At 43.1% G+C, this 24286-nt stretch overlaps 1 protein-coding gene across 3 annotated transcripts in view; it reads right to left on the reverse strand.

The window, feature by feature from the left end:
• POF1B (POF1B actin binding protein) overlaps nucleotides 1–24286 on the reverse strand; it is a 60449-nt gene that overhangs the window by 22470 nt on the left and 13693 nt on the right. For 2 of the 3 annotated variants that reach the window (XR_015698297.1, XM_087727338.1), the window contains exons 2-4: nucleotides 7391–7471; nucleotides 6751–6837; nucleotides 2260–2439 (exon numbers count right to left, since the gene is read on the reverse strand). Coding sequence is in view for 2 of the 3 variants with exons in the window: in XM_087727338.1 (XP_087583464.1) it covers nucleotides 2260–2439; nucleotides 6751–6837; nucleotides 7391–7471 (348 nt within the window). In the remaining variant the exon portion in view is untranslated. The remainder of the gene's footprint in view (nucleotides 1–2259; nucleotides 2440–6750; nucleotides 6838–7390; nucleotides 7472–24286) is intronic. The other variant, XM_087727339.1, reaches the window with a different exon arrangement.

Genomic DNA, 24286 nt, shown 5'->3' on the forward strand with positions numbered 1-24286 from the left:
AAACCCTCAGTTTTTTCTTAGTCTTCCCACGATGCCTCTTCAACCTTTCAAGGCACCACAAAGCAGATGTGGCTGCTGTTGGCCTAATTAGAATTCAACCTTCTCCTTTTTCCCAAGCACTCCACCTAAATTCATTTTGTTTCATAACTTGTGGCTAACCTGCGTTTATGAACTGTCTTGCGGAGGCTTCTGCAAAATTGCCTGCCTCTTGCTAAAGGCAAACAGCGGCACACTTTCCTGATTTCACTCCCTGATAATTTCAGCGCAGAAACTGGAGAGCAATAATAGCATCCTTTCCCGCCAGGCTGGGTGTTGGCCACTTTTTTTGCTGCTTGAGCAAAATGGTTCAGAAAATTTAAGATTTGATCTGATTGCGCTGCAACCTGACAGCCGCTTGATCTGCAAAGATCTCCGTGCAGCTAAGAGAACTCTTTCATGCATGAGACTATTCAGCGGAGTCCTTTTGGAGTAGAGCACATCCATTTGAAACAGTGTTTCTTCAAATGAGGTACAGGAAGATAAGGTGGGAAAAAGAAGGATTGAAAATAAAATGCAGATAGAAGATTTCACTGGGATTTACAGTCACAAAGAAAAGGAGATCTCCCAAAAAGGAAACCACAAAATAATAAGGAAAAGAGAACAGGGAAAACCCTGGGGAAAGTTACTAGAATAATAAAAGTAAATACTCTGAAGAAAAGATACAATAATCACAAAAATAGGAAAAAGAAAAAAAAGTTAGGGGAAAGGGGGAGAAGAAGGAAAAGAATTAAAACTGGAATTTTGAGAGCCCAAGAGAAAATGGCTAAAAGAGGAAGAAAGTTGCCCTTACATCAGTAGACTAAAGAGAATAGTAGTAAGGTTGTTATTGTGATACAACTAATTAAGAAATAAAAAAAATGATAGTATATTGTTAATAGTAGAAAAAATTTAAAAGAAATGCTCTCTATGTTTAAATTGATTTAGAGGATGTATGCTGTTTAACGCAAAATATACCAATGAAGAGTATAAGAAAGGAAAATTTGGTGTCACTTTGATGGAGCAATTGAAGACATTGTTTATGTATTAAGAAAAAATAACTATAAAGATGAAAAATAATGGAAGAGAATAATTTGGCTGAAAGTGAAAACGAAACTATGATGTAAAAAGGACTATGTAAATGAGAGGGTGTAAAAGAAAAGACCCAGACAACTTTGTTCCTATAATATGTAAAATTTGTATTAAAAAATTAAAAACCTTGAATGGAAAAAAAAACTTTCTCTTTTTCCAATCAATTTTTTTTATATTCTTTATAGATATCACTGAGTGAATGGTGTCTGGGAATCAGACATTTCAGTGCACATAAGCCTAATCTTATTACTCCTAAATATTAATTTCATTTCCATTATTTCATATTATTTATACATGCCTTTTGTTATCACTCTTCATTTCTAAACCTTCTTTCTGTCCTTTTGTATATCTTAACATATTAATATATAATTACTATTATTCCCCTCTATTTTCTATCCCTATTTTAACTTTTTTCCCTCTTCATATCGCTATAATATTCAAAGATGTGCTTTTCACCTACTATGTTATTAATATTTCCTTAATTAAATCAGAATTTCATCCTTCATTCTTCCATTAAAACAGTGTTTCTCAACCTTTAACATGGTGGAGCTCAACTCCCAGAATGTCCCAGCCAGCAAAACCAAGAAAAAACTGTTTTTCCCCCAAATCCCTCTTCTTTTTTAAAAGAGTGAAGAACAGATCAAAAAGAAAAGTAGAAAGAAGAAATAATATAAATTTCTTTGTGCTGTTTAACTGGAGCAGTAAGGTTTTTAACTGTATATTATGCTGTGAACATACTAGACAAGCCTTTTTTCCCCCAAAGCACCTGAGTTTTTAAAATATTTGCATTTTTATTTTTTTTATTTTTTCGTGAAGTGTAAACTGCTGTATTGAAAAGTTGCCCTTGCATAAGCCATTAAACACAGTTTGAGGGATCCTTGGTACTCTCTGAGCTTGCTTGCTTTCTTGCAGACGTTTCATTACCAAAACTGGGTAACCTCATCAGTGCTCTCTGCATCACCACTGCTATCAGCACTGATGATGTTACCTAGTTGGGTAAGGAAACGTCTGCAGGAAAACAAGCAACCTCACAGAGCATCAAGGACCCCTCATGTCAACCCTGAGCTACAAATATTCTCCTTTATTAGCGATCACGGTTTAAAAGTTGTCTTAAAGTAGCCAAGGTTGAGAAAACACATATATGATGCTTACCGGTTCACATGTCTGTATGATCACTTTGTTAATGTTGGTCTTTCCGACATCATGGACACGGATGGGAGTAGAATCACAGGCATTGGTTGTGTGTTGCTGAACCACTTGGACTCGTTCCACTGGCTGGCTGACTTGGCATTGGTCAGACTGGGTGTGCTGCAGGTATTGGTACTGCTTCTCCTAAAAAAGAGAGATTCTCTTGAAAACTCACATCTCTTGTGCAAATCCTTTGTGTTAATAACCCACTTCGTGTTAGGAAACTGAACCGTTAGATGCAGATGTGGGAGATGGGCGTTAAAAAGAAGGGAAGCTGGAAGACCCTCCCCTTTTCCAGGGGTGTCGTGATTGAAGTAGAAACAGGTGGGGTTTCAGAGAAGCATGGTCACCTTGACCTTCTCTGACCACCCAGTGGACATCCTGGAGTTTAAATAATAATGCTCAAGTCAAAATTAGACAATCAACAATCTAGATGGTTTGAAGTCAAATTCAAATAGTGTTTTGACAAACTGCATCACTGTTTGGTTTGGTGCAGCAGCACCTCAGATAGAAAGTCCCTACAGAGAGTAGTGAGGACAGCCGAGAAGATTATGAGAAGATTATAAGAAGCTCAAGTTCTTTTTATTCAAGATACTGCTTATAAGCGCTATGAGCTTAGAGCTCGAAGCATCGTTAGAGACCCCACACACCCACTTCACGGTCTGTTTCTGTTGCTCCCCTCTGGGAGGAGGTTTCGAAGTATTTCTAGCAGGACTGCCAGATTCTGTAACAGCTTTGTTCCCCATGCCACCCGTCTGGTAAAGTCGCAAGATTCGTTTTTCTCGCCATGTACATGTATACATCTGAACTAGACTGTGTTGTTTCTCTGTGTCATATAATATACATGGATATATACATAATTATGTGTGTATGTATTTCTTTATAGTGTCATGTTTATGTAGTATAAAAATGGAGGTTGTGATCCTTTAAGAGCTGTATGCAACAAAATTTCATTTTTAATGTATGCCAATTAGTGTACATTCAAAGTGACAATAAAGCTATTCTATTCTATTCTATTCTATTCTACTTTATTCTTTCATTCTAATTTCTATTCTGTTCTATTCTATTCTTTCATTCTAATATCTATTCTATTCTATCCTATTCTAATATCTATTCTATTCTTTCATTCTAATATCTATCCTATCCTATCCTATTCTTTTATTCTTTTGTATTGTATTGTATTGTATTTCATTTTTAATGTATGCCAATTAGTGTACATTCAAAGTGACAATAAAACTATTCTATTCTACTTTATTCTTTCATTCTAATTTATATTCTGTTCTGTTCTATTCTTTCATTCTAATAGCTATTCTATTCTTTCATTCTAATAGCTATTCTATTCTTTCATTCTAATTTCTATTCTATTCTATCCTATTCTATCATTCTAATATCTATTCTATTCTTTCATTCTAATATCTATCCTATCCTATCCTATCCTATCGTATTCTTTTATTCTAATATCTATTGTATTGTATTGTATTGTATTGTATTGTATTGTATTGTATTGTATTGTATTGTATTGTATTGTATTGTATTCCATTCCCCATTCCCCATTCCCCATTCCCCATTCCCCATTCCCTATTCTATTCAACTTTTACTGTGGCCATTAAATCATCTGAAGTGTAGACCTACCTCATAGTCCTCACCTTCTAAAGTTTGGCACAAGTTTCAGTAAGTGTGGCACTCAAAACCCTTTGGAGTAGAGTTTCTCTACCTGAGCGGCTTAAAGAGGGGTGGACCTCTACTCCCAGAATTCCACAGCTGGGGAATTTGAGAGTTGAAGTCCACCGTCTTCCTGGCTGCCAAAATTGAGACAAACCACTCTAGATAAGAAGCCTTCCTCCCAGCATTCCTTGCCAAGCAACTCTGCCCCCAAGATAAAGTCCGCTGTGTACAATGAAGCTGTTCTGAATTTGACTTTGACCTTATTGTTACGTTCTGTTTACACACTTGAGCTTGTTTGCTTATTCTGGTTTGCAACTTCGGGACACACGGCTAATAGCTGACTGGCCATGCGTGAATCCAGCCAACAATGACTTATTGTGCAGTGGGCTCAATGTGTAAAATCAGTTCTGCTGCAGACGTAACTACAGAAAAGAAGTTTTTCATAGGGGACCTATTTCCAAACTGAACTCCGTAGTCAAATCTCTATTTGGCTTTGTTTCCAAGAATTCCGGTCTCTTCCTGGTTCGTTTGTTTTATTTTACACCTGGTTGACAAAGAGAAAGAACTTCTGCTTTGCAGGTTATTGTAACACAAGCCATTGGTTTGCAAATCTATGAGATTTGTCTTGCAAAGGAGGACATGAGAACTGAGAAAGTCCACAAAGGGCTGTTTCATTAGGCTGTACGGTCAGAAGGGAAATCCAGATTTCTAGCACCTGGAGGCAGACTCATAGTAGATGCAGAGAGCTCTAAAACCAAACCCATCTTGATCGGGGTAAGTCATTGTCGCCACAATGTAAAAAAGATGTGGAGACTCTAGAAAGAGTGCAGAGAAGAGCAACCAAGAGAATTAAGGGACTGGAGACTACGAAGAACGGTTGCAGGAACTGGGTATGTCTAGTTTAATGAAAAGAAGGACTAGGGGAGACATGATAGCAGTCTTCCAATATCTCAAGGGTTGCCACAAAGAAGAGGGAGTCAAACTATTCTCCAAAGCACCTGAGGATAGAACAAGAAGCAACGGGTGGAAACTAATCAAGGAGAGAAGCAACTTAGAACTAAGGAGAAATTTCCTGACAGTTAGAACAATGAATCAGTGGAACAGCTTGCCTCCAGAACTTGTGAATGCCCCAACACTGGAAGTCTTTAAGAAGATGTTGGATAGCCATCTGTCTGAAACGGTATAGGGCAGTGATGGCGAACTTTTTTTGGCTGGCGTGGCAAAAGTGTGGGGAGCGCAGGGGGGGGTCGTGTGCGGGCGTGCCACACCCATATGCACGACCCCAGTGTGCATGCACGCATGACCAGTGCGAGCCCCCCATTTTTTGCATGCTTTTTTCGCCCTCCCCAGGCTCCAGAGGCTTTATAGGAGCCTGGGGATGGTGAAAACAGCCTCCCCCACCCCCGGAGGCCCTCTGGAGGCTTCAGGAGGAAGGCCCTACAGGCAAATCAGAAGTTTGGGAATGGACTTCCAGTTTGCTTGTAGGGCTGGTTTTAGCCCCCCGGAGCCTTCAGGGGCCTTCAGGCAGCTTCCCTGAAGGCTCCAGAGGATGAAAAACAGCCCCACGGACAAACTGGAAGTGACGTTTCAATGCCCAACTAGGTAACAACATCAGTGCTAGAAAGGAGTGGGTGGTTTGCTCTCTGTACAGAAAGGTATATAAACAGAGGGAAAACACCTTCTAGCATGGATGATATTACATAGCTGGGTAATGAAATGCCTGCAGAAAAACAAGAAAGCATCAAGGACCTCACAAGGTCTTTTAGTTTTCATACCAGCCAACGCTTTGGACTTACCTTGTTCACCTGTTCCCTCCCTCCCCCACTTTCAATTCCTCAACACGCAGACTGGTAAACCAGTTCTTAAAATACCTCTTGGGTTCACCTGAGCCTCTAAAAAGGGGACACACCTTGGATCTTTAGTCTCCTGGAGAAGAAAGTGAAACACGACTCCGTATTCATCTGTGTCAAAAGGGCAGGATGCCTCTTGAATGCACAGCTTTGTTTCTAGGGCAGCAACGTCCAGCTATTTGTGCAATTGGCTAAGTTGCTTTCATTTGCCCTGGAGATCAAACGAGGGCAGGTGTTTGGGTCCAAAAGTGCAAACCTCCCTAGAGACAAACCCGCTAAAACAGTGGGTCTCAACCTTCCTAATGTTGTGACCCTTTAAAACAGTTCCTCATGTTGTGATGACCCTCAGCCATAAAATTATTTTATGTTTTCCGTATTTTTTCAAAAATATGTGTCTTCCAATGGTCTTAGGCGGCCCCTGTGAAAGGGTTGTTCGAACCCCAAAGAGGCCCCAACCCACAGGTTGAAAACCACTCCGCTAAAGGCTCAGGCAACCGAAAGGCGATTCTGTCCACTTTAGCTCTGCAGTCAAATTAAAACACTTTCCGGTTTCTCTTTAAAAGCAAAAAGAAGGGAGGGAGGGAAAGGAATAAAGAGAAGGATGGAAGAGAACAGAAAAGGAGGGAAGGAGGTTGAGAGGGGGGAGGAAGGAAGGAAGGAAGGAAGGAAGGAAGGAAGGAAGGAAGGAAGGAAGAAAGAAAGAAAGAAAGAAAGAAAGGAGGGAAGGGAGAAAGAAGACAAAAGGGAGGGATGGAGGAAGGGAGGGGACAGAAAGAAAGAAGGAAAAAGAAAGAAGGAAAAAGAAAGAAGGAAAAAGAAAGACAGACAGAAAGACAGAAAGAAGGGAGGGAGGGAGGGAGGGAGGAAGACAGGAAGAAGACAGAAGAAGGAAGAAAGGAAGGAGGGAGGGAGGGAAGGAGGGGGCAGGAGAATCTCTTACCTCATCTGGATTTAGCAGCTCGTATTTCCTTATTGTCTTTTCATAGATCACATTATTCCCGCCTCTCAGAAGTGGAGACAGCGGCTCCTGTAAGAAAGAAAGCAACTCCTTATTCACACACGGTCTCGTAGACTGCAAAGCATCCGACTTTACAAAATGATAAGTAGGGGACTGGAGGCTAAAACATGATAAATGGTTGCAGGAATTGGGCACGGCTACTCCAGTTCCCCTCACACATAAGTGCTAGCTGTTCCCGACTCTAGGGGGTGGTGCTCATCTCCGTTTCAAAGCAGAAGAGCCAGCGCTGTCCGAAGACGTTTCCATGGTCATGTGACCTGCATGACTAAATGCCGAAGGCACACAAAATGCTGTTACCTTCCCACTAAAGGTGGTTCCTCTTTTTCTACTTGCATTTTTACATGCTTTTGAACTGCTAGGTTGGCAGAAGCTGGGACAAGTAACGGGAGCTCACTCCGTTATGCGGCGCTAGGGATTCAAACCGCCGAGCTGCCAACCATTCTGATCGACAAGCTCAGCGCTACTTAGCCTCTGAGCCAGTGCATCCACACACACAAATACTTAAATCCACTTCCAACATCTTACACCCAATGCCATTGTAACAACAGTGCAACTTTCCTACCTTTTCAGGATTCTCCAAGATAATCCTTCGAACGTTGCCCTGGGAATAAGGAGACAGTTTCAAGGCTGGAGATGGAACTTCCTGCAAGAAAGTAAATGCGTTGTTAGCATTGTTTGTTTCACGAGTAACCTAATGCCGTCTTGTTTGATCAGAGAAGAAAATAAAAACAGTCCCAAAGATTATGGAATTCTAGGAATTTACAAAGCACCTTCAGCAGAATGGTTAGCCAGACTCCTTTGCTATCTAGATATTCTTTAAAATAAATGAGCTGGAAGGGACCTTTAACAGATTAACAGAGTTGGAAGGGACCTTGTAGGTCATCTAGTCCAACCTCTCGCCCAAGCAGGAGACCCTACACAATTTCTGACAGATGGAAATCTTTTCTTGAAAGCTTCCAGGGATGAAGCTCCCACAACTTCCAAAGGCAACTTCTGTTCCATTGGTTGATTGTTCTCACTGTCAGAAATTTTCTCCTGATTTCCAGGTTGAATCTCTCCTTGATTGGTTTCCATCCATTATTCCTTGTCTAGGCTTCAGGGGCTTTGGAAAATAGTTTGACCACCTCCTCTCTTTGGCAGCCCCTCAAATATTAGAAGACTGCTATCATGTCTCCCCTGGTCCTTCTTTTCACTTGACTAGCCATGCCCAGTTCCTGCAACCATTCATTATATGTTTTAGCCTCCAGTCCATTAGTCATCTTGATTGCTCTTCTCTGCACTCTTTCCAGAGTCTCAACATCTTTTTTATAGTGTGGTAACCAAAACTGGATGCAGATAGGTCTCCAAAACTGGAGATGATATAGGTCACCTTTGAGCTCAGAACATATTTAGGCCAACTTTGGATCTGACATGTCCCAAAGGTTCTTCTTGAGCTTCTTGGATGAGAAGAGAAACATCTTCAAAGAGAAACCAAGAAAGTCCAGTTGTCTCTTGAAAAAGCATCTTTGGGACAGCCATGACTTGGATGACTGAAAATCTCCATAGACATTTGGATCTGACCAATATTTGAAACCTGGTTCTTTGAAGTGAAGATCGCAAAATTTTACAGATTAACAGATTTGGAGGAGACATTGTAGGTCATCTACTCCAACCCCCTGTCCAAGTAGGAGACTGTATGCCATTTCTGACAAATGGCAGCCCAGTCTCTTCTTAAAAGCTTCCAGTGATAAATCTCCACGACTTTCAAAGGCAACTTCTGTTCAATGGGTTGATCACTGTCAGAAAATCCCTGCTTATTTTCAGGTTGAATCTCTCCTTGCTCAGTTTCCATCCTTTATTCCTTGTCTGGCCTTCAGGTGCCTTGGAAAACAGGCTGACCCCCAACTCTCTGTGGCAGCCCCTCAGATATTGGAAGATTGTTCTCATGTCTCCCCTGGTCCTTTTCTTCACTAGACTAGCCATGCCCAGTTCCTGCAACCATTCATTGTAGGTTTTAACCTCCAGTCCCCTGATCATCTTGGTTGCTCTTCTCTGCACTCTTTCTACAGTCTCAACATCATTTTTATAGGGTGGTGACCAAAACTGGATGCAGTATTCTAGGTGTTGTCTTGCTAAGGCTTTATAGAGTGGCATTAGTACCTCTCTAGGTTGACCCCACTCCCTGTGGCAGCCTTTGTCTACCCTGTTCCTTCTCTAGACTAGCCATGCCCAGTTCCTTCAACCGTTAATTGTATTGGAGGTCTATTCCTGAACTACATCTCCCAGATCCTTATCTCATGATCACTGATGGCTGAGGCTCTTGGGAAACTGTAGTTCAGTCTTTGTAGATGGAGGTGTTCTGCCTACATTGGGTGATCCTGGACAACTAAGGATTCAGAACACTGTTTTATTCACCCTGATATACTGGATTCAATTCCCACGATCCCGTAAGGTTCATACCGGCTGGGGAATTATGGGAGCCAAAGTCCTACACAACTGGAGGGGATCAAGTTGGGGAATACGTAAGCAGGCAACAGGCTGCATAAATAGTCTAACAAGTCTGATATTGAATTGCTGGTACAGAGATTTTACCCTTTAGCAAATGCATGCATTAAGCAGACGCTTGAAAGCATTACCATATCTCCCTGGTGTAACAATTCTTGCAGCCTTTCATGGCTTACCGAGGGAAAGTGATGAAAATCTGTTGACATAACCAGAAAACGGGAACTGCATTCCCAAAGCAAATTATAAGACTTGTTAAGACAAAGTTGCAGATCATGTGGTTGTTTTTTTTCTTCTCTTTTAGGTGGAGTTGATTTCATCACTGAAAATGTTTGGCGCTTAGCTAGCTGATTAGATTTGACAGCGCAACTGGACCTCATTCTGACAAACAACAATAGTCTCAAGGCTTCTGTTTTTTAGGAAGAATTAAATCACATGGGGAGTCCTTCACTGGAAACAAGTCTATTGTTAACCGTTCCATGGAAAAACGTACACTCTACTAATGTACTAAAGGTAAAGGTTCCCCTCACACATACATTATGTGCTAGTCGTTCCCGATTCTAGAGGGCGGTGCTCATCTCCGTTTCAAAGCCAAAGAGCCAGCGCTGTCCGAAGATGCCTCCATGGCCATGTGGCCGGCATGACTCAACACTGAAGGCACACAGAATGCTGTTACCTTCCCACCAAAGGTGGTTCCTATTTTTTTACTTGCATTTTAATATGCTTTCGAACTGCTAGGTTGGCAGAAGCTGGGACAAGTAACAGGAACTCACTCCATTATGCGGTATTAGGGATTTGAACCGCTGAACTGCCAACCTTTCTGATCAACAAGCTTAGGGTGTTAGCCACTGAGCCACCGCATCCCAGTAATGTATTAGACGGAGTAAAATCAGCAATAGCAGTAGACTTATATACCGCTTCATAGGCCTTTCAGGCCTCTCTAAGCGGTTTACAGAGAGTCAGCATATTGCCCCCAACAATCTGGGTCCTCATTTTACCCACCTCGGAAGGATGGAAGGCTGAGTCAACCCTGAGCCGGTGAGATTTGAACCGCTGACCTGCTGATCTAGCAGTAGCCTGCAGTGCTGCATTTAACCACTGCGCCACCTTGGGAACAATGTTCAGTATTTGCTTGTCCCAAAGGTGGTTTCTCCAAAAGGCAACTAGACTTTCCTGGATTTTTTTTCCCCTCTGAAAACATTTCGCTTCTCATCCAAGAAACTTCTTTGGTTCAGAACAGAAGAAGCATCTTGGATGAGCAGTGAAATGTTTTTTTTAAAAAAAACAGGCCAAGAACTGAAGAAGCTTCTCGGATGAGAAGGAAAACATTTTTAAAAGAAAAAAAATCCAGGCAAGTCCAATTGCCTTTTGGAGAAGACACCTTTGCGACAACCAGGACCTGGATGATTGAGAATCTCCATAGACAAGAGTGTGTGCTTGTTCTGCAGAGTTGTAAAGAATACACAAATGTGAATACCTTGGTGATTATTTCTATGGATGAAAAAGAATCAATTTGTTGTGGCCTGCCAGCGGCCAGCAGAGATGGCAGGAGATTTGGACAGTGAGGAGGTTGGGGTGGAAGATGGGACAGTCCTGGAGTCTGGGGAAGGCTCTGATGAGGGCTCTGCGTTGGAGGCAGAGAGGGGGACAGAGCCATATGCCAGTTATCAGCTGCCTTCAGAATCAGACTTCAGTGAGGCAGAGGAACAGCTGGAGCCTGTTCCCAGTGTGTGCATGTGCAGAGTTGCCAGACGAAGGGAACAGCTAAAGAACAGGAGTCGACTTGGGAGGAAGGCCACAGGTGGACGATGAATGGCCCCATCCAGAGGAAATAAAAGAGGAGCGAAAGGGGAGTGGAGTTTGCAGGAGACAATTAGTTCGCTTAATCATGACTCTCCAAGACTCCTTGCCAAGTTCTGCAGATATCAACCTGGCAGCTGTCCAAGCCAGATAAGGTCTGTGACTGTAAATCCTCCCTTGAAAGACTTTGCTGGATATGAATGAGCAGAATTCACAGTCAATTAATAAAAGGGTTTTTTTATCAGGACAAGGAGTTTGCTTCATGCTCTCAGGAAACCTCAGTCAGAACACAACTAAAAGAAACTGCCTCAATAGAAGAGCAACTGTGCGGATATGTATGTATTTAAAAGATGTATGGCCGCCTATCTTAACCACCACAACAAAACCTATATATACATAAAGCAATCATAGAACAGTAAAAACAAAAAATTATAAAACAGAAACCTTGCACCTGGGATGCCCCCCGGCAAGCTCCAGTTCTGATAAACTACAGCAAACGTTGCCTTTAATAACTCTTTGGGATAAACTGTGCCTTAAATAATGTTTCATTGTGACTATTCATTTTGCCCTTCAAAGCATTTTTTTTTAAAACAAGCCGGCTGCTGTTTGATTTATTGCTTATATATTATGGGTGGGAGAAACCAGCCCTGTCTTAGGTAAAAAGGAATTCAAATGAAGTCGATGGATCCCACATATATGAATGGGATCTTATCTTTCTTTCTAAGCGAAATGCCCGGAGGAGCTTCTCATGCTCATTGCAAAAAGTAGATGAATCAGGGGGGGAAAAACCAGATATAGAATAGACACCAGAGATCTTCAAACTTGGCAACTTTAAGACTTGTGGACTTCAACGCCCAGAATTCTCCAGCCAGCTGGGCGTTGAAGTCCACAAGTCTTAAAGTTGCCAAGTTTGGGACCCCCTGATATACACCGTTCTCTCTGGGTCAATTGCTATAAGTTTTTTTTTTTAAATCATAATTTAATTAATTCGTAATTTAATAAACTTATATGCTGTCGAATCCCATAGGACTCCGGGCGGCTTACAAATACGAGAAATAAAAACAAAAAATTAAAAAATAGGGAAAAGACAAGAAGAAGTTAAAAGGAACACAACATACACTCAACGTAGATGGGGGCTGCACCTTATAAATGGGTCAACAGCCCCAGGCCTGCCGAAACAGCCAGGTTTTGGTGGCTTTTTGGAAGGCCGAGAGAGTAGGAAGGGTCCGGATCTCTGTGGGCAGATCATTTCACAAGGCAGTGTTACTACTATCAAGCTGCTGAATTGACACATAGCAATATCTTCCTTTACCTCCCACAGCATGTTCAATTGCGATAATAAAAGCTATTATTAATCTAAGTGGAGCAAAACAGGAAGAGGATGTCACAGGTGACATCTGCGGAAGACAAAATAGTTCAGACTTTCAAACTTTACAGAGGGATACTAGTGCCACTCTATAAAGCCTTAATAAGACCACACCTAGACTATTGCATTCGGTTTTGGTCACCACCCTATAAAAAGGATGTTGAGACTCTAGAAAGAGTACAGAGGAGAGCAACCAGGATGATTAGGGAACTGGAGGCTAAAACATACAATGAACGGTTGCAGGAATTGGGCATGGCTAATCTAGTGAAGAGAAAGACCAAAGGAGACATGATAGCAGTGTTGCAATATTTGAGGGGCTGCCACAGAGAGGAGAGGGTCAAGCTATTTTCCAAAACACCTGAAGGCCAGACAAAGAATAATGGATGGAAACTGAACAAGGAGGGATTCAACCTTGAAATAAGGAGGGATTTTCTGACAGTGAGAACAATCAACCCATGGAACAGAAGTTGCCTTCAGAAGCTGTGGGAGCTTCATCATTGGAGGCTTTCAAGAAGAGACTGGGCTGCCATTTGTCAGAAATAGCATATGGTCTCCTGCTTGGGTGGGGCACTTGGAGTAGATGACCTACAAGGTCCCTTCCAACTCTGTTAATCTGTAAAACTTTGCGGTCTTCACTTCAAAGTGAACAAACATTGGAAAAGATCCGCTTGAAGATCTGGAGAACATTGATAACATGGAACAGAGATCCTAGAGCTGGATCTAGAGTGATCCTAGACCACCTTGGAGGTCTAATCCAATTCCCTGCTTAATGTAGGTGACCTTATTCCAACCAGATCAAATGGCTGACCAGTCTATTTTTATTTTTGAAACCCTCGTGATGGAACATCCCAACTGTGGAAGCCAAGTTGTTCCACTGATCAATTCTTCACACTGTCAGAAAATCTTTCCGAGGTTGGTTTTCTTTTTAACAAGCTTCCACCCATTACGTCTGCATGGTATGTTTGATATATTCTAGATGACACCCTATGATAAGCCACAAAAGAGTGGATGATCTAAGCTTCCGTGAATAAATCAGTTTTCTGAATTACTTGTTTAAAAGCACACTGCCCTCTGAATGGATTCTTTTAGCATGCAAATTAGGTCATTTGATGCACTGAGATATTTTAGACACATCAGTCATGTCAAGCATGGTTTAGGACATGGTGCTAAGCTCCACGTTTCTGGTGGACACCACATTGTTTACTCCTGACATGCAATCCATCCCAATTCCTGCCTTAAAAGCGGACAATCATGGTCAGCTAAAAATCATGAGCTTGATTGTCCAATACTGTGTTTTTTTCTTCAACTAGCTGATAACCTGACATTGCCCAGGTATTTATTTATAGGGGGGAAATGTCCGGATCAAAAATAATTTCTAATATTGGATTTTCCCCCTTACCAGAGGGAGTCCCCTTGTGGAGTACTGTGAAGCTATTATCATGGCAACTCCACTGTGCTCTACAGTAGAAGCCATTTTACGGCAGTACAGTAGAAGCCATTTTAAGGCGCAACAGGCTGTATCTTAACAGAACACACAGCCTAAGGGGTGTTAGGAGTGTCATCCCCTCATTATGTTTCTCCAGAGAGTAAGTCATCTGTGTACCAAGTTGAAATTGCTCGAGGCATTCCAGAGTTATGCTGGAATATACATACACACACACAGAGCCATATATATGATTAAAAGATGGCAGCATTTACATTTAGCGGAATACACTGGAACTCTACATCAATTCCTCCAAATCTATCACCAAAAATAAGAATACAAACGAATGAATGAGATGGATCAGTGAATGGACAATATGGTTCAATGCCAATAGCCTGTCAGCCCTGAAGCTGACCGAAGCCACTTTGAGGCTTCAGTGTTTCTACATTGGAGCTGAGGGATAGGGAGGGGGGAAATAGAGATAGCTGGGGTTTTGTAAGCCAAAACAAAATATTTTCTCCTGGGAACCAAGGACATTCCCACAGGTGGTTGGGGAGAGGAAGAGTAAAGTTACCAGGCAACCAGACGGTGCTTTGATTGAACCATATTACTGATTAGGGAAGGGGAAAAACTTTTACTTTTAATTAGATGAAAACCATGGGAACATTCAGAGTCGGTTTTCACATACTAAACATACATACTAAACAGACATACTAAATAAAACTATTCTTTGAGGAATCATCCTGCCTTGGAGTTCTGCTTGCTCTGGGTGTGTTACTTGAAACCCTGACACAGCCAGAATCCTAGTTGAACTCAAACTTATTTGACCATTGCTTACCCCAATACTCCCTCTAGTATCCAGCATGTAAGGTTAGATATAGCAATAGCATTTAAGCTTATATACCATCCCATTGAACTTTGCAGCACTCTCTCTGGGCAGTTTGCAATGTAAAGGCATTATTTGCATAATGTCCCCTACAATCTGGGTCCTCGTTTTATCAACCACGGAAGGATGGAAAGCTGGGTCAAACTGGAGCCCATCAGAATCAAACTCCAGACTGTGGACAGAGTTTGCCTGAAATACTGCACTTTTAACTACTGTGCCACCGGGGCTCCCAGTGGGTGTAATTTAAGTTCACAAGAGTAGCATTCCATAGGAAAATGATTCAATTCGGCAGCTGGTTTAAATTATGGGCAGTTCACAACCTGTGGCCACCACTGAGTCCCAAATTATCATTGCTATATAAGGCACCTGTGCCATCCACTTCTTTGATGCACTTTGGCAGAAGATAACCCATTCTTCTTGGGTTACTCACCAAATGCCCATGCAGACGGTCACAACCGACAAGGTACTTCAGTTGGTTGACAGTATTGAGAAAGAAACAACGGGCTTACGTTAAAAGAAGTGAAGGCACAGAAGACTTCTTACTACAAACATTTCCTCATATCTGGTAGCATCACTAACTGGCTCTTTAGCCAGTAGAGGGATAACAGAATAATAGTTGGTTTTCTAGCCCAACTCCTTGCTCAAACAGGAGATCCTGTACCATTTCAGACAAGTGGCTGTCCACCCTCTCCTTAAACGTTTCCAGAGATGGAGAAGCCACAACTTTTGAAGGCAAGTTGTTCCCCTGATTAATTGTCCTGGCTGTCAGGAAATTCATCCTTAGTTCTAGGTTGGTTCACTCCAGTGGTGGGTTTCAAAATTTTTTCGAACCTACTCTGTGGGTGTGGCCTCCTTTGTGGGAGTGGCTTGCTGGCCATGTGATCTGGTGGGAGTGGCTTGCTGGCCATGTGTTCTCTCTCTCTCTCTCTCTCCCTCTCTCTCTCCTTCCTTTTGTCTCTCTGTCCCTTTTTCCTTTTTTTCTTTAATCTCACTCTCACTTTTTCTTTCTTTTTTTCTTTATTTCTTTCTTTCTTCCTTCCTTTCTCTTTCTCTCTCTGTGTGAGTCTGTGTGTGTGTGTGCGCGCACATGTGCAAGAAGTGCATGTTTGTGTGAGTGAATTGGTAGTAAAATAAAATTGGTAGTGTGTGTCAGAGGTGGGTTTCAAAAAATTTTGGAACCTCTTCTATAGGTGTGGCCTGTTTTCCGGGTCCACTGGTGGAACCTCTTCTAACCGGTTCGGTAGATTTGACAAACCGGTTCTACCGAACTGGTGCAAACTGGTAGGAACCCACCTCTGGTTCACTCCTTGATTAGTTTCTACCCATTGCTTCTTGTCTTGCCTTCAGGTACTTTGGAAAATAGCTTGACTCCCTCTTCTTTGTGGCATCCTCTTAGATATTGAAACACAGCCATCATGTCACCCCCTAGTCCTTCTTTTCATTAAACTAGAGATTAAACTAAACTTCTTTGTGGCTGCCCCTTAGATATTGGAAAAGAGGGGCTGGGCAAGGAGCAATCAGGTTCAGATATTACTCAAAGTCTCCAGCACGTCTTGCCTTCTGGTGCTTTGGAAAATAAGCTGACCCCCTCTTCTTTGTAGCAGCCCCTCAAGTACTAGAAGACTGGATCTCAAAGTGGGAGATATTTCTTCAACTTTAGGACAATCCATAAATCAAGAGGGAGTGTGGGGAAGTGATATGTCAGTCTTTCCTACTCTGCTCTAAGCCGACTATATTTCCAACAGCCATCTTAGAATCTGGTAGCATCAGAGAAGAATGAAGTTCATTTATCTTCTCAAGGCAAATAATCTCCAGGAGATCCTCATAAACCTGTCTAAACCACACCCTGCAGCCTCAGGGGCCTGGAAGATGCATAACTCATGTGCGTATTTCCCAGTTTAAGCACAGTAAGCTAAAAAATAAATAAATGAATTGGCCTGTTCCTGGCCTACCAACTCATATTATTGCTGACAGTGAAAGAAAGGATGAAGTGAAATCAAAGGCCGATCTTTCGAGACTTATTAAGGCTGGTTCTCCTAATCCTGCAGAGAATAAGAGGCTGAAAAAAAACCCACGGGTATTATTTTTAACTAGGATGGTGATTGGTCGATGCCAGTAAGGTGGCATAGATTCTGCCAAATTGGCTAAGCGTTAGATCCCAGGTGGGGCAGAGATCCAGGCTTCTTTTATTGTAATTGGCACGTGTCACAACACATCAACGCAACCCGTCAAGTTAATGAAATCAGAAGCAACAACGCAGCCACACTGCTTCTAGAATGGAACTCGGCAGTCAATTTCCTCCCCCCCCCCCTGAAAAATAGCACATGTCCTATTTTTGATGTGATTGGGAACTAATTATGGAGTAAGGAATGTAACTCACATTTCTGTTGGAAAACACAAGACTCCAATCTCACGTTTTAGACATAGAAAGGGCAAAACCACCAAACAAGTATGACCTCGACTGACTAGCACTGCGTAAGGGAGTGAGCTCCCATTACTTGTCTCAGCTTCTGCCAACCTAGCAGTTCGAAAGCACGTAAAAAATGCAAGTAGAAAAATAGGAACCACCTTTGGTGGGAAGGTAACAGCGTTCCATGCGCCTTCGGTGTTTAGTCATGCCGGCCACATGACCACGGAGACGTCTTCGGACAGTGCTGGGTCTTCGGCTTTGAAATGGACATGAGCACCACCCCCTAGAGTCGGGAACGACTAGCGCATATGTGCAAGGGGAACCTTTACCTACCAGTGACATGTCAAGAGGGCCACAAAAAACCGCTGGCTAAGAACCATGCCAACACACATCACAAACATCTGTGAACTGAGGACAGTCTAGTGTAAAGCCAAGTCTTTCTTGAGTAACGTTTAGTTTCTGGTGACTACATGGACATACTCATGCAGTTTTCTTGGAGATACTATGCAAGGGGCTTGCTATTGTCTTCTTTCGAGTTGTTTTTATTCTGACTTTCCAGTCCTAAGGCTTCCTCATAGTCTTCTTTCCAAGTATTAACCAAGCTAACCTAAGTTGTAGGAATGCAATCTGGGTCGGTCACCGGGACCAGAAGTTTAGTTTTCTGAGCTTGCAGACCCTCTCAGGAACTTGAGTGTGTGTTCCCAGAGAGAAGTTCCCTGAGGATGGGCTCCAGAAAAAGTCCAAAAGCTCAGAAGACAGATCCCGGTATCCGACCCAGAACGCTACCCTGGGACACATATGTTCGCTTTTATTCGCAAGTTGTGAGTGATCCATCGCTGGAGGTGTTTAAGCAGAGATTGGGCAACCATTTGTCTGAAATGGTAAAGGGTTTCCTGCTTGAGCAAGAGGTTGGACCAGAAGACCTCCAAGGCAAGGGTGAACTCCAGCAGGTTCTGGAGAACCGGTAGCGGAAATTTTGAGTAGTTTGGAGAACCTGAAAATGCCACCTCTGGCTGGCCCCACCTCTGCCTCCCAAGTCCTAAGTGATCGGGAGGGAATGGGTTTTTTGCAGTATCCTTCCCCTCCCACGCCCGCCAAGCCACACCCACCAAGCCACACCACTCCCGCCGAGCCACACCCACAGAACCGGTAGTAAAAACATTTGAATTTCACCACTGTTCCAAGATCCCTTCCAACCCTATTATTCTGTTAATAACAACAACAACAACAAGTTCAACCCAACTTTGTTTCCTCAACATTAGCCAAGGTCAGTTAATGCTGTCATCCACGATTGGTCTGCTATAGTCTCTTTCTAGGACAGGGGTGTCAAACTCAAGGCCCACGGATCAGATCTGGCCCACGAGGCTGCCCTGGAAGGACCAGCCCATGGTGCCTCTGCCAATGAAAACAGAGCCCGGGAGGCTGTCACGGCCGGAAACAGAGCTTGGGAGCCTGTTTCTGCTGGCAGAGTGCTTGGCCCACCACAGGCGCCTCCAAGACAAGTGTCATCGAGCTGGCCACGCCCCTCTGCCCCCCTATTAACAACCCTGATGCAGCCCTCAATGAAATCAAGTTTGACACCCCTGTTCTAGGAGGTTGATTCTGATGATGATTTTATTTCCTAGCCCAGACAATAGTTCCAGAATCTCCAAGCTCACAAAACAAGGTCAGGCCTGCAGCTGGTTCCTTCTGGGATCTTTGGCCTTCCACACTAATATTCTATTCTACTATGCCCTTCCATTAGTGGGAAATTGGGAGGGGGAATAGTAAGGAGTAGAATGTGATGTTGTCAAAATAAAATTCCTTTCTAGAATCCAAGGTCATCCTTTGTTTCTACATCTCTGCATCTGGCTGGAACTGGATGGGTGGAACTGCCAGTATGGCAGTGGAAGATTGGACCATGTGATGGACTTGTGGGTGTGGGGGGCAAGAACTTTCAAGTGGGTGGGGAAAACCGAGAAGCTTTCAGATTCGGGCTTTCCCAGATGTGCCAACATGGCTCTCTTAATAAATTGGAACTTTGAGCAATACTTTGCCTTGGACTCTGATTTAATTTTGGATGCTATTTGGAACCCTGACACAAGGTCAGTTCAGTCCCACATATAATTCCAACTCTAGGAGACCAATAAGGGAGACTTTAAAGAGACAATTCAATATAATAAACATTAGCTGAAATATTCTATTATGGGAAAGTCTGTAGGAAAACATCTGCCAAAAAATATTATTCCGTTGGGAATGAATTATTCCAATGCAGAAGCAGTTCAAAAATGCTGAGTTGAGAGATCCAACTTTATTGTTATTATTTTTTTAAAAGCTTCCTTTTTATACAAAAAAAACCCACTTCTATCTTTCATAGCTTTTAATAACCTTACTTTCAATGTGGAGTTTACATTTATCACTAAGCACTGGAGTCCTGGCTACACAGCAGTTTAAGATGTTCGAACGCAGCAACGAAAGACGTAAGATCTGGGCAAAGCAAAAGTAAATTTGGAATAGACTTTCCAAGCTGCCAACTTTCATAATGCGCTTCAAAATGTTTCTAGGTTGCACTTCCTGGAAGGTTCTTGAGAAAGTAGCCAGGTGTTCTCACCTGTTGGAGGAAGTGATATAAAAGAAAGGTGCTTTCTTTTGAGCTTCAGCTTCACCTGCTATCTGGACTTCAGCCCTATCCAGGTCAATGCTGTGAGCAGGAAATGCTCTTTCCCAATTCCACTGTAGAAATTTCTCAGTGTAAATAATTCAAAAGTAGAAAAAGGGGATCTCAAATATTTCATTTCGCTCTGTCTGTTCGAATTGCAGAAACTATAAAGCAGGGATGGCTAACCTTTTCCAGACCGAGTGCCCAAAGCACATGTGTGCATGCCAAAACACCCAATATGCAATGTGCACATGGCCCCCACGAATACGCCCTCCCACTTGTGCACTTCTTGCATGCGCCCACCTCCCTGCATGCACACTCGGGTCTCCCGCATGCACTCCAGCCCCCCCCCCGCGCATTCGCGGCAGAAACCCAAGGACCAGCTGACCAGCAGGAGTCACAGCAGAGCTGAACTGGGGCAACAGCTCACGTGCCACAGAGAGGGCACTGTGTGTCACCTCTGGCACATGTGTCATAGGTTCGCCATCACAGCTATAAAGCATTAACCCACGATTATTTCATCTTTTAATGCCAACTTACTTGGAGCACAAATTGCAAACCTTTCAACCAGCCTTCAAACAGTTTGATCTCTGCAAACCAAAACCTGCAACCTTCCCAGAATCTGGAAGGATGTTACTCCAGGAAGAAGACGGGGAGTTAGTTTATATCTCACAATATTTCTTTTTAAGCCATCCGTAAAATCTCTGGCAAAACAAGAACAATAATAAACACCGTCCTAGATCCTCTTGTATCTATGTCTTTTCTCCTTGACAGGCCTGGTGTCTTATTTATAAAAGATTCAATCCAGGACTTGTGGAGCTTACTGATTATTTTCCCAATAGCATACTATTCAAACTTTGCTGTGAGATAACGCCAAATCCATAGAAACTCTGAGTTAAATATCTCTGGAGATCAGTGGTGGATTCAGCCGGTTCGCACCTATTCGGGAGAACTGGTTGTTAACTTTCTAAGTAGTTCAGAGAACCGTCTGTTAGAAGAAATCTCATTTCATTTTTTCCACTTTACAGGGCTAATCCTGTAAGGAAGGCAGGAAGGGAACATTCTGGTATTGTTTCTAGCCTCATTTTTATTGCCCTGCTTACAGAAACCGCCTCTCCCGTTAACCCTTATTACATTGTAACAGCTTAGGTGAAGCGCCCATCGACATGAGTGACATTGAGTGGGCTACACCCACCCAGTCACATGACCACCGAGCCACGCCTACCCAGCTGGTCATTAGGGCAGAGAACAGATTGTTAAACACTGCTGGAGATTCTCAGTCATCCAGGTCATGGTTGTCCCAAAGGTGCTTTTTCAAGAGGCAATTGAAAAAGCATCTCATCCAAGATGCTTTTTCAGCTGTGATTAGTTGGTAGGGAATGGAAGGATTTATACTCCTTACAGGCAGCTGGTCATTTGCATTGGGAGTCATTGAGGCCACCTGGAGGTTTGCCTGTGTCCAAGGGACACATGAGTGGTGCAACAGAATGGGGAGCCTTCTTGGAACTGCTGAAAGGATCTGTGTTGTAGACTGGAGATAGATGATGTCATATCCCTCCTGCTCTGTTGAGAGAGGGCAGAGAGGACCACTGGTTTGGAAAAGGAGTCAAAGAGGCCATTTATGTCAAAATCCCAGCCCCTCTCTCAACAGAGGGGGAAGGATATGACATCATCTATCTCCAATCGACAACACAGATCCTTTCAGCAGTTCCAAAAAGGCTCCACACCCATTTGCACCACTCAGGTGACTCCGATGACACAGGTAAACCCCCAAGTAGCCTCAATGACCCTCTAAAAGGATGCAAAGGACCAGCTGTCTGCAAGGAGGATAAATCCTTCCATTCCCCACCATCCAGTCCATTGGTAAGTACGTGCTCTGACTTGCACAGAGGCCAGTCCTCAACTTACAGCCATTCGTTTAGTGACCAAAGTTACAATGGCACTGAAAATAGCAATGGCACTTAGACTTATATACTGCTTCAGAGGGCTTCAAAGCCCTCTCTAAGCGGTTTGCAGAGTCAGTCTCTTGCTCCCAAAAATCTGGGTCCTCATTTTACCCACCTCGGAAGGATGGAAGGCTGAATCACCCTTGAGCCAGTGAGAATAGAACTCCTGGCAATGGGCAGAGTCAGCCTGCCATCCTGCATTCTAATCGCTGTACCACTAGGAAGGAAAATGAGAAAGGGAAGAAGGGAGGGAGGGAAGAAGGAAGGAAGGAAGAAGGAAGGAAGGAAGGCAGGAAGGAATAGCAATAGCACGTAGACTTCTACACCGCTTTACAGTGCTTTACAGCCCTCTCTAAGCGGTTTACAGAGCCAGCCAATTGCCCCCCAAAATCTGGGTCCTCATTTTACCCACCTTGGAAGGATGGAAGGCTGAATCAACTTGGAGTGACCGGCGATCGTTTTTCACACTTACGACCATTGCAGTCTCCTCAAGGTCATGGGATCAAAATTTGGCCACTTGGCATGTATTTAATGACGGTTGCCAAGTCCCCGAGTCAGGTGACCACCATTTGCCAACCTTCCCCACTGGCTTCCAACAAGGGAAGTCAATGGATGGAGGAGGGGGGAGCCAAGTTCGCTTAAAGACTGCATGGTTCACTTAACAACAGCAGCAGCGATTAACAGCTGTGATAGAAAAAGTCGTAAAATGGGACAACACTCACTCAGCAACAGGAATGATAGGCTCAACGGTGATCCCACATCAAGGAACCATCCGTACAAATTCACGTTAAAGGCAGACTTAGGAATGGAGCTCGATTTTAACCCAGGACTGATATAAACAAAACACAAGAGGTGCTGAAATAGGTAACCTGGTTTCCTTTGCTCTCAAACAGACTTTTCTGGTATTTCCAGCTCCACGGGATCAGAAGGGCTTTTGTTCTAATGCTGTCCAGACATGACCTGGCTGCATAGTTACCAGACCTACTTCGCTCCCTGTGCACAGCTCAGGATGGTCCCTTCTCCACCCCACCCAGTGGAGACAAAGAGCGAGCCAGCAAGCTGTTCTTTGCAGCGGTTCAAGGATCAGGTGATGCCAATGGGCCACTGGTCCCTTTGAAGAGAACAACGGTCATTGGGAAAGAGCTGAAGAAACTGGAGCCAATTCTCCAAGCTTCATCTGAAGCACCAATAATAAAATCAGTAGCCCGGCCAAACGTCCACATCCGTCTATCCCAGGTCCTTGGGAAGGTCTCGGTAGGTAGGCAAAAATGCCAAATCCTGTCTGAACATCTGGGTGACTGTGCAACAAAGGAGGAGGAGGAAAAAGAAGAGGAGGAGGAGGAGGAGAGGAGGAGGAGAAGAAGGAGGAGGAGGAGGAAGAAGAGGAGGAGGAGGAAGAAGAGGAGGAGGAGGAGGAGGAAGAAGAGGAGCAGGAGGAAGAGCAGGAGGAGAAGGAGAAGAGGAGGAGAAGGAGGAGCAGCTGCAATCCTATTTGGATGCCTTGGGTGCAATCCCAAAAACAATTGGAGTACCACTTGAACACCATAGACATTGACAAGATCGCCACGAGTCAATTACAGAAGGCAGATTCACTTGCAACAGCTTCTGTCCTGCAACAATATCTGTAACACCATCAAATATCCAGATCTGCCTATCCCAGGTCCTTTGTAAGGACTTGATAGGTAGACAAAAATGTCAAACCCAGTCTGAACATCTGGCTGACTGTGCAATGAATTATCATCATCATCATCGCCTGGCTATTGAAACTACGTAATTACGGATGAAACATGTGACAGTGGTACCCATTGTGATCAGGGCACTTGGTACCATGTCCAAGAATTTTGAAAAGTACATCAAGAAGTTGCAGCTTCTTGCAATAACACCAGCAGAACTACAAAAAACTGTGCTACTCGGAGCATCATACATATTAAGAAGATACTTGGTTGATACCTAGGACACTGGCAGCAACCCATATCAACCATTAGCACCAGTCACTGGTATTTGTAATGCATTCTTGAATGTTCAGTTGACGGAGTTTCATGTTTAATGAATAATAATAATAATAATTCAAAGGCTGTGAATCTCACCAAAGATTAACATAATAATAATAATAACAACAACAACAACAACAACAACAACAACAGATTACATCCACATGGTGATACGGATGGACTATATCTGCCCCAAAAATCAGGTGGCAGAGGATTATTACAAGTGAAGCAAACAGTTGAAGAAGAAAAACATGCACTGGCTGATTATTTAAAAGAAAGTCAAGAACATCTATTAATCGAAGTAAAGAACAAAAATCTACTGAAGGCCCAACAGACGAAACAAGAATACAGAAAAGATGTGATAAAATCAAGAATGGAGAGTTGGCAGAACAAAGCACTGCATGGCCAATTTCTGGAAAAAATAAAAGATAAAGTGGACAGTGAACAAACTTGGTTATGGTTAACAACAGGTACATTAAAGAAAGAAATCCTGGCTGCACAAGAACAAGCTATCCGC

Source organism: Thamnophis sirtalis, unplaced genomic scaffold (genome assembly GCF_051295495.1).
Source record: "Thamnophis sirtalis isolate CommonGarterSnake01/CBP01778 unplaced genomic scaffold, rThaSir2_p1.2 scaffold_13, whole genome shotgun sequence".
Lineage (NCBI taxonomy): Eukaryota > Metazoa > Chordata > Lepidosauria > Squamata > Natricidae > Thamnophis > Thamnophis sirtalis.